This window comes from Sturnira hondurensis, unplaced genomic scaffold (assembly GCF_014824575.4).
Source record: "Sturnira hondurensis isolate 20B ecotype Veracruz unplaced genomic scaffold, ASM1482457v3 Scaffold0014854, whole genome shotgun sequence".
Classification (NCBI taxonomy): Eukaryota; Metazoa; Chordata; class Mammalia; order Chiroptera; family Phyllostomidae; genus Sturnira; species Sturnira hondurensis.
In genome coordinates this window covers 11,319,363-11,334,541 of record NW_028087485.1, presented here as the reverse complement: position 1 = coordinate 11,334,541, position 15,179 = coordinate 11,319,363, and the positions used below count along the sequence as shown (strand labels likewise).

The 15,179-nt window shown below is 51.7% G+C and overlaps 1 protein-coding gene across 2 annotated transcripts in view; it reads right to left on the bottom strand.

Annotated features, from left to right (window-relative positions):
* The window catches only part of FBXW4 (F-box and WD repeat domain containing 4), a 74,054-nt gene that overhangs the window by 4,954 nt on the left and 53,921 nt on the right, over positions 1-15,179 (bottom strand). The window contains exon 6 of one of the 2 annotated variants that reach the window (XM_037064099.1): positions 6,143-6,208. The exons of the other annotated variant lie outside the window; for it this stretch is intronic. Within the exon in view, the coding sequence (XP_036919994.1) occupies positions 6,143-6,208 (66 nt within the window). The remainder of the gene's footprint in view (positions 1-6,142; positions 6,209-15,179) is intronic. 2 annotated transcript variants of the gene reach the window in all.

Below are 15,179 nucleotides of genomic sequence, written 5' to 3'. Positions count from 1 at the left end.
TCCCCGGCCTGGCCCTGAGGAGCCTGGAAGCCTGGTGTCCTGCTCCCCTCCCTTCTCTTCGCCCTCCCTCCCGAGTCCTCTCTCCCCTGCCTGGCCTGCTTGTGCCCCCACCACAGCCATGGCCCAGAGAGTCGTCCTGCGTGAAGGTGCCCTGAGACACTCCTGGTGCCCACTTCCCCACCCACCTTGAAGAATGCCTGTGGCCCCGCCATGTTCCAGCCACTGTCAACATACTGAGTTCCAGACGGCGCTCCCAGGAGACCCTGCGGTTGCTCGTTCCTGCATCTGCTTGGGTGTGCGGACACCCCACTGTGCACGTGCTACCCCAAAATGCAACAACGGCTTTTGGGAGAGGGGGTAGAAGGGAGGGTGGCAAACTGTTCCCCTCTCTAGATCTCTTTGGCTCCCAGGAGACAGACGGCCTGAAGGGAGAAGCTGGGCCCAACACATCAGGAAGAAAGTGGGAGGTCTCTCCCTCCCTCCCTTCTGCCTCCACCTCCTTCCCTCTCCCTTTCTTTGACCAGGGACCATTTATTGAGCTCCTCTGCACACAGGGCAATGTGCTCAAGAGAAACTGCAGGGAGATGCGGACCGTGACTCTGAAGGGCGCCATGCCTGTCCTCAAGGAGTTTCCGGTCCAGTAAGGGAGAGGTGTCTGTCATGTGTCCACCTAGCAATGCAAGGCACAACCCTGTGGGCACCCAAAGGGAGATGAAAGAAAGCATCACAGGGCACAGAGAACACTCCTGGCTATGGGTATAGAGTGATTCTTCAGTGAGCGACTGGACTATGACAGGCAATGACAGGAAAGAGGGGATGGCCCAGGTAAAAGACTGGCCTCAGCAGAAGCGCGGAGCTAGGGCAGCTGGTGGGCAATCTGGTGTACTCGGAGGCTTGGGTCTGTGAGGGGAGCAAGTTGGCGTGACCCGGCTCCCAGACTGTGGTGGACACGGTGCTCAGCTGGCGGAACTCCACGAGTGGCAGGGAGCTGTGAGGCTTTTGAGCAGGGGGGTTGTGCTAGTCCAGCCCCCCAGTAGGGAGAGCAAGAGAATGGAGGAAGCTAGGTCCCAGCCACGAAGTGGTGGAGACGAGAAGCCCATAAAAGCTTCACCTGCCCTGGCCCCGCCAGGAGAGAGGGAAGGACCCTCGCTGGACACACAGCCTCTCACATGCGTGTGTGTCTGCCTGCACGGCCCCCAGTGCCCGCCTGAGCACACGTGTTCAGACACAATGGCTCAAAGGCTAGGCAGCCCACTCTGTGCTGCTAACAAGGGGCCGTAATTACAGGAAGGGGCAGCCGGGCAGATAAAAGGATACAAAATTTCAACATCTGTTGCCATAAAGGGATAAGGAGAAGTGAAACGCAAAGTATCAGTTTGGTGTCAGTAGGCAGAGAGCCAATTTCAAAGAGTTCAGGGGGACAGAGGGGACAAGAAAGAAAAAGAAAAGAGGGGGGAGAAAGAAAGAAAGAGAAAGAAATTACAGGGTTCCTTAAAGAGGTAAAGAAAAAAGAAAATGAAAAACGCTGTCAGTAATACTTTCAAAGGAGAAGGCAGGTACTTAAAGAGGGGCAATTCCCTTAATCAGCCTGACTGAGGGCTGGACCCCCTGCCCAGCGGAGGCAGAGGCCCTGGGGCAGAGACAAAGCCACACCTGGGTGGGGTGGGCACTCACGGTGCCCTCAGAGCGGCCCAGCCTGCACGCAGGACACCAGGCCCCACATCAGACAGTTCAACAGGCTGCAGCCAGGCACCCTTGCCATCCCAAATGCCAGTAGATGACTTGATATTCAGCTCCCATGCTCAGTCCAGGGTCCCGAGATAAGTTCCCAGCCCAAGGGGGAACTATGACAGGGCACATGGTGGCCGATGAGGTGGCCCTGTGAGTTCTCTAAGAGACACCAACTCCAGCCACAGGGGTCAGGATCAGGATGGGCTTTGTGATGGAGGTGCTGTTTCTGCTGCGGTGTGAGCAGAAACAGCACCTCCAGGTTTCAGGAGGCAGAGAAGGGTTAACCCGGACACAGGGGTCAGGTGAGCAAAGGCTCCATGGGGAAAAGCAGAGGGTGCCTGTCAGAATGTCTGAGAAGCCCACCTGCCCAGACTTCATTGTGAAAGTAGACGTAGGGGCTTTAGGGTGGAAATGGAGGGGGAATGGGAACTCGGATGGTCCTGGTTGGAGGGGGAGGGGGAGGGGAGATGAGGGGATGTGAGCAGGGCCATACCCACAGGTCGCATACACACACAGCACAGTCCCTAGCCAAGGGCTCGAACTCTCAGTCCCTAGACCAGCCAGGTCACCGAAGCCCACTGCTACCCGCTTCCCCACCTGACAGCCCCCAGGCTGGCTTAGAGCTATGGCTAGACCCACGGTGACACCTCTGGGTCTGGGATCTCAAGTCCCTTCGTCACACTGCCTGGCTGCCCACCACCCGCAGGGTGACCATGGTGCCCTGCTCTTGGGGCACCAATGCCGGGCCCAGCTCAAAGCCCCTTGGCAGTAAAGTATAACCCACAGCGAGAACACATCCTAGAGGAGGGGTGTGCCGTGTCTGGCTGGTCAGCAGGTAGGAGGCAGTCCCCACGCAGACAACAGCCACCCAGACCCAGCCGGGGTCTGCTCACAGGCAGGCAGAGGACACAGATGGGCCTTGGTTCCTCTACACCTCGGGCTCAGGAACAGGATGGCTTTGGCATGGCACCTCAGGGCACAATGGGACCCGAGGGCCTAGCTAAGGACACCTCAGTGGCTGGCTACTGGCACTGCCTGTCCAAATGGAGCCCTTGAGGGCTGGGGACTGGTCCTGAAGAACATCCACCCTCGGAAGCAGAACCACACCAGCACCTCCAGGTTGGAGGAAGGACTCCATCTTTCTCTCTGCTTGGTTAGACAGGTTGGAAATCCCATCCTTGGGCCCAGCCCATGGCCCCCAGCTCTAGGAGAGAGAAAGGCAGAAGAGGAGGAGGGCTGGGGAGGGCCAAGTTCCTTGACATCTAGGCAACGGTTGTGTGCCACAGCTACCCTCTGCCCTCCAGCCAGAGATCCCCTTGCTTAGCCCCCCAGGAGAACAGTGTCCAGGAGTGCTGAGAGAGTGAAGGGCTGAGGGAGCCATGGTGACCTTGAAAGGAGTCCCAGGTGCTGTGAGTGGCCCAGGCTGCCTGAGGACAGGCACTGAGGGACACAGGGCTGAGGAAGCGCGGACACTCAGCAGGGCGCCTACACTTCCGGGCTCCATCCCAGCCCCACCCCTCCTCCTCAGGGCGGCCCCTGGAGGAGTGATGCTGGGGGCAAAACCGCCCCTCAGTACCCCCTCCCCAGGTCCCTGCACACATAAAAGAAAATCCCAGTGCTCCTCAAGTTTCAGCAGTGACAGGTTAAAAGCAAAAGAATCCACCCAGCACCGCACACAGCCCTGCTGCCGAGTCCTGCCGGCGATGTCGCTCCACCTTCCAGATTGGCCTGTCAGTCAGGCTTTGGCGTTATTGAAAGATCAAACTCTGTCCTGCCTGTTCATTACCTTAATCCTATTTTCTACATGGCTTTATTATCTGCACTGGCTTCCCTGGGAAAGACAGCGAAGGACAGTCGTCCTGTCCATCCATTTCCTCCCACCAAAAGGAGACGCCTCCACCAGGGCATCTTCCCTGTGGTCCCTGCACTGCTTGGTCCTCCAAGCTCCCCTGGGGACAGGAGGGACGTTTAAACAAAGCCTGGCTCCTCTCAGTGGTGAGGAGGGGAGTCAGGAGGCTAGCGAGATGGCAATGTCTAGGGACTCCCAGGGCGGCCCTACCACAGGGTGGCCAGAGGGGGCTGTGCTGTTTCTCGTCTGCCCCACAGAGGACTGTACCCACCACTTTGTATGCACTCTCACGTGGGTTCTTTTTGGGTCCTGTAAAAACCCAGCGTTTGGGGTCAGTGCGGGCAAAGGATCTCAGAAGAGAATGCCGTTCACGGGGGACTTAGAACACCATCCTGGCCCTAAATCTGTACCCAGGCACACCTCCTACCTAGGCAACCACAGGCAAAGAGGAACTTCAACACTACTCCACCTTTGAGACAAAGCTGGGCCACAGCAGTTCACCCCCACCCACCGGCCTGTCCACCATCCTGGGCCCAGGCCAGGTCCAGCTATATGAGTAAGTCAAACCGGCCTTCAGCGGAAACACCGTCTTTGTCACTTATACCCCCTTTCTGTCGGGAGCCTGGTCTACGCCATGAAGTCAGCAGGTTCACCTGCTCCACTGGTCACAGGCCACGAACACCGAGAAGACTGAAAGGGGAGCCTCCACCAACTGCACAGCACCCACGTGGCAGAGGCTGTGGGCAGGGAAGAGGAGAGGGAGGGGGCAGCTTGCAGTGGGTGACCACCCCCGAGGTAGCAGGCGCTGCGTGGCTGCTTTTGCCACACTGGTTCTGTTACACAGGGAGAATTAAAGCCCATTTACAAATGTGGAAACTGAGGCCCAGAGAGGCCTCCAGGTCACAGAAATAATAAGCAGCAGAGTCAGCTCTGGAACCCAGGTGTGTCTGACTCCACAGCCTGTGCGTCCTCAGTCGCTCCCCACAGCACCCCCATCACACGGGGGGTGGGGGGCTCCTTCCTCCTCTGCCCCATTCAGATGAAAGGTGTTGCCCACAGCAGGAGTTGGGCAGAATGAGCCACGGTGAGCATTTTCACAGACCAGAGTTTTCTGAAACCTAAAGGCCTGTCCTCACTGGACCTGCAGCGGAGGGTCGGTGTCCTAACTCTCAGAGCTGCCCAATGAGGTAATGCAGCATTTGGTGAAGTCACGGTTTTCCTATTCCCGCACTTGGATGAGCATTAAAGGCATTAATTAAAATAGCTCATGTGTTACACAAAAATCATTTGGAAAGACTGACAACATAATGGATATTTTTTTAAAAAGGTAAAAAAAGGTATGGCTAATACTTTCCTGGGGAGATGGGGAGAAAAGGGGAAGGCAAGCTAGAGCAACCGAGGCCGGAGAAAGGCGAGACGAGCACACCCCCATGGCTGACCAGCGCTGGAAAGCGGGAGGTAGCAGGTGCCTGGGCGAGGTGAAGAGTTCTTAGACTTGATGCAAAAGAAAAAAGTAGAGACAATACTAAATGCCACTGAGGATGCGGAGGGTAGGCACGATTGTGCAGGACACATGAGGGATCTCTGTGCTGACGTGGCAGCGTTCTCTCGAATGAACACACGTGATAAAACTGCAAAGAGCTGCACCCAAGCACGCGCGCATGGGCAGACGCGCCTGGACCCTGAGTCGAGGGCTTTGGACCTCACCTGCACCCGTCTCCTGGTGTTGATGTAACGCTGTGTACGGTGTTACACAGGCACCCTCGCTGCCCTATTTCTGTAGCTTCCTGTGTATCTGTAATTCTTTCAGAATAAAAAGTCTGCCTTGGCTGGTACAGCACAGTGGATTGAGTGTAGGCCAGTGAACCAAGGGGTCACAGGTTCGATTCTTGGTCTAGGGCACACGCCTGGGTTGCAGGATAGGTCCCCAGTGGGGGGTGTGCGGGATGCGGCCTCCCGCTCTCTTTCTCCTTCCTTTCCCCTCTCTCTAAAAATAAGTAAATAAATAAAATCTTTTTTTAAAAGTCTTTTAAAAAAGACAATAGTATGGCAGATAATCAGATGGGAATGTGTCAAGCCTGCCAAGGCAGAGAATTATAAATAAAACCTGGATGTACGTTAACTGTTCTGCATAATTCTTTTTACGGATCTGTAGGCTACTTCCAGAATTTCTTTATTTTAGAAAACCCATCTCTGAAGATAGTGCCACACAGCCAGGCACTTCTCAGAGAAAAAGTATTATAAGTCCAAACTGTTGTTCCCATAGATTTTACCTGAAAGTATTTACCAGTGATAAATTACTTCTACCCTGGCTGGTGTGGCTCAGTGGATAAATTACTTCCACAGTCGACGCAGGCTCGAGGACTGTGGACTCCTCGGGAGAAGGTGCTGCAGCAGAGGCGGTCAGTGGGTTGCGGGGCAGGGGTCCTTCCCAGCCTCCTCCTGGACCACCCAGCAGCCCACTGAAGCCGGGGCCGGGGCAGCCAGCTCTCTCTGCTACCTCCCTGGCAGCTCTGCCCCGCCCCCCCACTGCAAGCCATGGTGGGCTCAGGACTCTCTTACCTGTTGAGGTCCCAGATTCTTAGGGGTGAGAAGTGCCCACAACAAGCTGTCCCCGTCACAAAAGAGCTGCCAAACAAAAGGAGAGCAGAGTCAGAGCTGGCTTGTCAGAACTTGCGGGGAAACGGCTGCACAATTGAAGGCACAGTGCTCACTCTCCGTGGGTTCTGGGGTTAAGCCAGGATGAGAGAAGCAGCCAGGAGCGCCACCAGAGCCGTGGCGGGAAGACCCTGGAAGCATGGTGAGGGCTGCGACTCACAGACAGCTGGCCAGAGGAGCCACAGGTTCGACAGCTGAGCCCGCCGCTCAGACCCAGCTGTGTGGCCTCTGCCTGCCATAAGAAACAGATCTCTGGGGGCGCAACTCTGAGGCCAAGGGAGAGCGTGCCTGCTGGGCTTCAGCTGTATGAAGTCCACAGAGCCATGGCACAGAAATGGTCTCCTGGGAATGGCTGTGGGCTGCTGGAAGGTGATGCCCTGGTCAGAGCGGAGGGTGGGTAGGGATGTTCCTAGAGGTTCTAAGAACTCAGGGAATCAGGTAATATGGCATGAGCACAGGGCAGATGTAAAGGCACCAATCTGTGAAAAAGATAATGACTAAAGGTGAGTAAGAATATGGAAAGATGAAATGGGAGAAATGCTAGTATATGAAGGTGAGCAAGTAGGAAATGTGAGGGGCCAGCAGCCAGGGCTGTCAGACACTGCCAAGAGGCAGGTGAGAAGGAACACTCCTACCACATTTCCCAGAGTGTGTCATAACCTTAAAAAGTTCAACCAGTACAATCTGCAGAGTTTCTTGTTAAGTGCAGGCAGGGAGAAGGGTCCATGCAATGAGCCAGGTTGGCTGTAATGCTAGGACTAGAACTTGAACCTATGAGCCAGTCTGCTCCTTTGTTAGAGGATTTGGCAGGGTGGGGAGGGGAAGCCTACAGCAACCCAGGGTTTGAAAACCTAAACTGCAAGCAACAGAGCTGAAAGCAGTTGTGTCACTCAGCAGCCTGGGGCAGGGAAGGGCCATGTCCCTACATGTCAAGCATGGGGGGAGGGGGACTGGACATACTAATGACATGTTAGCAATTCGGGGCAGCAGCCCCTCCGCCCTGGCCCTGCCCAGCACCTGTGGTTCTCTGATCCCGAGCGTGTCAGTGGGGAGATGGATTTCTGAAGAGAGGGCTCTGAAGAAGCCAGTGGCTTTGGCTGGAGGCAGGGAGGAGGGGAGTTGGCCCGAGAGTTACCGACTGGGGAGATGTTAGGGCAGGCATTGGCCAAGCCACTGATTTACAATCCAAATTGCAGGGCAGGTGTCTGCTTTTCAACCCAGACTAACAAAATGGCCACGTGAGCCACCCTGTGGCTTCCATCTTTCAAGCCAAGACTTCCTCTGGGGACGTGCTCCGTCATCCTAGCTTCCTCTCAACCCACAGGCGTGCCAGCAGCCACTCAACTGGAGTGGTGTGCCAAGGCCGCCACTCTGTCGCATCCCAATGACCTCCAGCCTGGGAAGTGGCCACTCAGCAGTGAAGCTCCCAACTACAAAGCCAGGAGGTGCTGTCCTCACCTCCCCCCAACATTTTCCTCTTGAGGGCAATTCTTTAATAACTGGTAAAGCCAATGACCTTGGGCTGGAAAAATAATGGCCACTTGGAAATCATTTGAGCAGGCAATTGGGCTCTCCAGATGTTTGAGGATTTGGACCCAGGTGAGAGGCAGGCCTCTGATCTGCCACGGGCCTGAGTTAGCATCAGGGAAAGTCAAATGGAGAGAGAGATGGCAGGCACCTGGGACCTGAATGCCTGCCCCTCCCCCAGCTGACGCCCAGCGGGCTTCCGTGGAGACGGTAGTGCCTTCCCCCGGACCCCAGGCTCCTCTAACCCTGCTCATGCACCCCGCCAAGCCCTGTCCATCTGCCAGCAGGAGAGGTGCCTCTCACCTATACCCCACAAAGGCCTTTCTTAACTGCCTGGACATGACACCCATGAATGTTTCCTTCCACGAACTCTTTTTCCCCTCGCTTCACCATGGGATGTAGGGAGGAAGAGGAGGGAAAGTAGAGAGTCCCCCTGGCATTAATGAAGACCTGCGAGTTTAGCCAAACTAGACACTCGGCAAAAAATACCCATATAAACAGCACTCAAGCAGATTTGGAACCAGGTTCCCCTGGGGACACTCATAAGGACTCAGACCCAAACCACGGGGACTGCTGGGGACAGGGGTAGCAGACCTGCGCCAAACAGGCAGGAACAGGAGCTTGTAACTCGGGTGGCCTAACTGTCCCTCCTGACTCCCTCCCACACTCTGATCTCCCCTTCCTGGGACAAATGGTATCTGGAGGGTTATCTTCCCATGTTCCCCTTGAGATCACGAGCCATCTGGTGGCTCTCGTGTACTCCAGTGCCCGCATAGTACCTGGCCCAGAAGGGGCGCTCAGGACAAATCCGTGGACTTGAACTGAGAGGGGCTTCCAGAGCTCGCAACCAAATAGGCTGAGAAGCTGGTCATATGGGCTGTGAGGGGGGTCCCTCTGCTTCTTAAATTCCCCAATCAGCAAACTGAGACCCAAAAGACACACGGCACCGTCATACGTCATTGCTGTGAAGTCCCTCCTGAGCACCACAACCAGAGTAGGTGTGAAAAACCACCTAAAAAGTAGCATCCAAACTGCCACATGCACACAACATGGGAGACTCTTGAAGCCTGAGGGTCTAGAAGTCATTCTGACTTCATAAACTCGACTCTTTTTGGACAAGAAAGCCCCTGCCAAAAGCCAGCCTTTTACCGTTTCTCACTCTGTGCCCAGGGCCCCCACCTACCTCACTGGCCCAGCTCGGGCAAACCTGGCGTCACAGAGCTTGTCAGGCTCCGGCAGTAGACATAGGAGCCCTCACATCAGAGAGAGACACAGCAGGAGAACTAGGGGCTCTGGTACTCAAGTTGAGGAAGAGAAAACAACAAATTGCAGAAAAGAGTGGAAGGTAAGAAGGTAAATTAGCTGGGTGTGGGCGGAGTGAAAAGAAGGTAGATTCTTGCTGCCTCTGCTTATTTGAGGCCCTTTTAATTACATGAGTGATTTATTGAGCACTTACTAGGTGCCAAGTTCCAAGCAAGTGTTTCAAAAGCATTATTCTATCTAGTCTTCATAACCCCGTGCAGGAGGTTCTACTCTCCCTATTCTACAGACAAAAAAACTGAGACACAGAGCGGTAATGGACATTGCTAGCGCTCACACAGGGAGCAAGCAGGAGGACTGGAATTCGAACCCAGCCGATCTTAATTCCAGAGCCCAAGTGATTTTAGACCCCTTGGCCCGAAAAGCTCTGCCCAGCACCTAGTGTAATACCTGACACACACTGAAATGCTTGTGCAACAAACAAGTGGACAAATGACCACAGTGACTCCGCCCGGAAGAAAAGAGAGACGGAGCGGCTCTGAGGTGGGACAGCAGAAGTGGCGTGCTCGGCAGCTGTGCCCCGTGGCTGGCCCAGAGCCACCCAGCTGGCCCAGGCCCCAGCCGCCTCTGAGCCGGGGCTGACACACTTTGGCAAGGGAGGCCACCAGAGCTGTCACATCATTCACCAACATGCCCATCAAGTGTATTCAGTTCTCTTCAACCCGCATTGGCATTTTAATTACTGTTGGGTAAACTAATTTGTACAAATGAAGGCTGGGCTGCCTAATAGAATATGCAAGCTCTCTGACCTCTGACAGGCGCTGACACGAGATACAAAGGCCGCCGAGGAAGGCTTTTTATCTGAGCCTTATTACTCTCTATTACTCCAATTAGTCAGGCTCCAGTGCTCCTAATTGGAGAAAAAATTGCAATTAAATCAATTTTTGATGGGCTGCAAGTGGGCTCCTAAACTGCCCCGCTGGTGAAACACTGATATTATAGCAGCAAAGGTCACAGGCCTCATCGGCACCTGGGAGCACCCCTCCCCAGTTTCCCTCGGCCCACTCCTAAAATGCTTCAAGGAAACCCCTGCCCCTCCATCGGCTCGGCCAGCAAGGGCGGGAAGGAGGGAGTCATTAGAACATGTCAGGTCTCATTGCTGCCTCCGCCATCTGCTAACCTGCGCCACTGACATCATTACAGCAGCTAAGTCCCGAAGCAAGAGTGCGGCACGAAGGTCACACGAACTCACTCACGAGGGGAGCCAGGGGCAGCAGTGCAGTGGCAGTACCGTGAGGGAGGGACCAGCAGAGCGCGAACAGGAGGTCAAGAGAAGTCAGGAAGAAGAGAGACAGAGGCCGGGGCCGGTGAAAGGGTGACGTGGCCAGTTTCCAACCAAGGTCCGGCCAACAGGGCACCCTGAGCTGCCCAAGGAGATGGGAGGAAATAGATGTACTTAGGAAGGGAAGAAAAGAGAGGCCCAAAATTATTGTCTCCAACAATAATCTCTCCTTATTATCTCTCCTTGAAGCTGGGGTAACACCCGCCTGAATGGGCGCTCGCTTGTGGGGCCTGCTACCCACGGCAGCCCTGCTTATAAGGTGGGATACCCAAGAACTAAAGCTGTAAGACCAGGGAGGGAAAGGTGAACACATCCGTCTTCATCAAACTAAAAGATAAGAAGGCTTTTTTTTTTTAAACAACAAAGGAGGCGGGAGGCGAGGATATACAATTGGGAAAGGGCAGTCTCTTCAACCAGTGGTACTGGGGAAACTGGACAGCACCACGCAAAAGAATGAGACTGGACTGCTACCTTACACCACACATAAAAATTAACTCACAATAGATTAAAAACTTGAATATAAGACCTGAAACCATAAAACTCCTGGAAGAAACACAAGTGTTAGTAAGCTCCTTGACATTGATCTTGGCAATAATTTTTTTGGATCTGACTCCAAAAACAAAGGCAACAAAAAAACAAATAAACAAGTGAGACTACATTAAACTACAAAGCTTCTGTGCAGCGAAGGAAACAATCAACAAAAATGCAAAGGCAACCCAATAAATGAAAAAGTATCTGCAAATCATGTACCTGATAAGGAGTAGATACCCCAAACACATGAAGAACTCATGTGATTCAACAGCAAAAAACAAAACTAAACAAAACAAAACCCAACAATGATCTGATTAAAAAACGGGCAGAGGACCTGAGCGGACGCTGTCTGAAAGAGGACGTACAGATGGACAGCAGGCACGTGGAAAGATTCTCCGCACCACAAATCATCAGGCACTTCAGATCACAACCACAGTGCGCTACCACCTCACACCTGTTAGAATGGCTGGACGGTATCACAGAGATGAGAAAGAACAGGCCCTGGACAAGGGGGTGGAGAGAAGGGAACATTCACACACAGTTGGTGGGCATGTAAATTTGTGCAGCCACTGTGGGAAACACGGAAGTTCCTAAAAAATTACAAATAGAATTGCCATATGACTTAGCAACTATTTCTGGTTATTTATCTGAAGAAATCAAAAACACTTTCAAAAAGATACCTGCAGCCCGACGCTCACTGCAGCATTATTCACAAGGGCCAAGTCAGGGAAACAGCCCAAGTGCCCACCAGCAGATGATTGGACAAAGGAGTCTGGTCCATGTACAAGTGGAGTACCACTCAGTCATAAAAAGAATGGAACCTCACTGTTTGTGATGGCATGGATAGATCTTGAGGGCATCATGCTAAGTGAAATTTTTTAAAAAATGTTAGCTTATGCATGTTGTATTAAAATACGAAATGATGATGTCTTAGAACTATGGTAGGTTTTGAAATTAATATTATAAATTTAAAAACCAAACAAATCAAAACAAGACAAAAAACAAACTCATAAATTCAGAGAATCAATTGGTGGCTGCCCAAGGGGAGGGGGTTGGAGTGAACGGTGTCAAAGATACAAATTCGCAGCTTTAAAAGAACTAAGTCACAGGCCTGTAAGGTGTAGCACGGAGACTGTAGTAAATAATAGCACACTGTACATTTGAAAGCTGCTAAGAAAGTAAATCTTAGACTTCTGCCAAGATGGAGGCATGGGTGAAAACACTGTGCCTCCTCACACAACCAAATTTAAAGACAACAAAGTTTTAGTAACAAAAACGCACCCAAAACACAGAAAATTGAACTATACGGAAGTTCGACAACAATGAACCATTCAGCCAGACTGGTAAGAGGGGTGGAGCCAGAGGTGGAGCAGGTTGGGCAGGAAAGATCCCCTGGACCAACTCAGGCGTGCAGGCAGCTGTTGGTGGATCCCAGGTGTGGGGTAGCAAGGGGCGGACCCAGTGAGGGTGCAAGGCGGCGTGCAGGCCCCAGCGGAGGGGAAGCAGCAGAGGGGAGAGCCATTGCCCCTCTCTGACCCTGCCCCCACATACAGCATCACAACCCAGAGACTGAGTTGCCCCGCCCTGATGAACTCCTAGGGCTCCGCTCCTCATATGTAACAGGCACGAACAGTCCAAAATATGGCTCAAGAAGAACTCAAAGCCCCAGAGCCAATAACTCTAAGCAACCAAGAAATAGCCAACCTATCAGATGCACAGTTCAAAATACTGGTGATCAGGATGCTCACAGAACTGGTTGATTTTAGTCACAAATTAGAGGAACGGATGAAGGTTAAACTAATTGAAATGAAGGAAAATACACAGGAAGCCAATAGTGATGGAAAGGAAACTGGGACTCAAATCAAGGGAGTGGACCAGAGGAAGAAAAACATGACCAAACAGAAAAATATGAAGAAATAAGAATTCAAAAAAATGAGGAGAGGCTTAGGAAACTCCAAAACATCTTTATACACTCCAACATCCGAATTATAGGGGTACCAGAAGGGGAAGAGGTACAGCCACGAGTGGAAAACTTATCTGAACAAATAATAAAGGAGAACTTCTCCAATCTGGCAAAGGAAATAGACTTCCAGGAAATCCAGCAAGCTCAGAGAGTCCCAAAGAAGTTGGAGCCAAGAAGGAACACACCAAGGCACATCATAATTACATTAGCCAAGATTAAAATGAAGGAGAGAATTCTAGAAGCAGCAAGAGATAAGGGGACAGTCACCTACAAAGGAGAGCCCATCAGACTGTCAGCTGATTTCTCAAAAGAGACCTTACAGGCAAGAAGGAGCTGGAAAGAAGTATTCCAAGTCATGAAATCCAAAGACCTACAGCCAAGATTGCTCTATCCAGCAAAGCTTTCATTTAGAATGGAAGGGCAGATAAAGTGCTTCTCAGATAAGGTCAAGTTAAAGGAGTTCATCATCACCAAGCCCTTATTATATGAAATGTTAAAGGGACTTATCTAAGAAAAAGAAGATAAAAAATATGAACAGTGAAAGGACAGCAAACTCACAGTTATTAACAACCACGCCTAAAATTAACTAAGAGGACAGCTAGATTAGGAGCAGAACCATAGAAATGAAGATCACATGGAGGGTTAGTAACAGGGACATGAGGAGGAGAAGGGGGGAGAAAGTACAGAAAATAAATAGCATAGAGAGTAGGTAGAAAATAGGGGGGCAAGAATAGTAGGGGAAATATAGAATCTAAAGAACTTGAGACACGTGGTTATAAACTAAGGGGGGGGAGAATGGTGGGGGAGGGGTGTGCAGGGTAGAGGGGAATGAAGGGGGGAATAGAACAACTGTAATGGCATAATCAATAAAATGTATTTTTTAAAAAAGAAAGTAAACCTTACAAGTTCTTATCAGAAGAAAAAATTGTAACTATGTATGGTGACAACTGGTAACTAGACTTATTGTGGTCAGCATTTTATAGTGTGCACAGATACCAAATCATTATTTCATACACCTGAAACCAATACAATAAAAAAAACAGCCTGCACACAGAAGAGGGAAGAGTGAAAGGAGACATACTAAAATGCTAGAAGTGATTGTGTTGGGGCAACAGAGTGATTAGCAATTCTTCCTTCTCTTAAATTTTCTTTATTTTCCAAATCTTCATTAATAAGCGTGTGCTACTTTTTTAAGGGAAAAACATTATTTACGTCCTGTAGGAGAAAACTACAAAACCAGGCACTCTTGTCTGCTGGCCCATGGCCAAGAGCAGGTGAGCCCAACAGTGAGCTGCCTGCTGGAGAACGTGTCAGCAAAGGTGGCCCTGGCACCCCTTGGGCTGAAGCTTTGGGACAGACAGAAAGCCCCGGATCAGAAGCGAAGGGCTCTCCTGGCCTCTTTCTCCCAATGAGGCACTGGCCAAGAGGGGGCAGGACTGACTCGGGACCCTCAGCGGGCAGAGGCTCTTCTCACATGTCATCTCTCCCAGTCACATCTCTCTGTCTCTCTCTCACACACAGCGACACCCCCCCAGGCCGAGGTTCCTGATGCCTACCCGCACACAGCAGCTCTAATGAACGAGGGCCACCAAAACAGGACTTCTGCTTCCCCATGGAGGAGAGCAGCCCTGCAGCTGGCAGACGCCTCCACAGAAACACAAAATGGTTCTTCTCCACTGTCACCAGTGGTAAAAGGTCAGCCTGGCCCTTGAAGTCCGAGGCTCAGGCTAGATAAGAGGAGGATGTTCTGCCCCAATGCACCTACTCCACTCAAGAAACAGAAACTTAGGAACTTGAGCAATGGAAGACCAAAATTAATAGGAAAAAAAATCATGTACATCAAAAACAAACATTCACGGTACAATGGAATAACATACGCATTCATTCAATCTATTGAACTTAACAAGAAATGTGTTGGGCCGCAAGGAGAAGAGTTTCTATCCTCTATTTTCCATGCACGTGGCCTCTAAACACTGCTTCATCCACTCCCTAGAGAAAGAAATGGCAATGTGTTCCAGTGCCAAAGGCGAAATGGACTGGGTCAGACTTCCTGGGAACTGATGAGATGATATTCACAAAACTAGGTATCCGACAAGAGGCATGGAAAAAGAAGACATAAAAATGGTCCTTATTTACAGACAATATAATCATCTACCTAAAAATCCAAAAGACTCAACTGAAACTCTATTACAACAAAAACCAGGGTTGGCTGAGCAGTCGGCGTGCTGTGCTGGGCAGTGGAAACCAGTGCGGGCTCGGGGCTGCTGGCTCTGCTGCCTAGTGGTCTCGGGAGTTCTTTAGCCTCTCTAAGGCCCAGC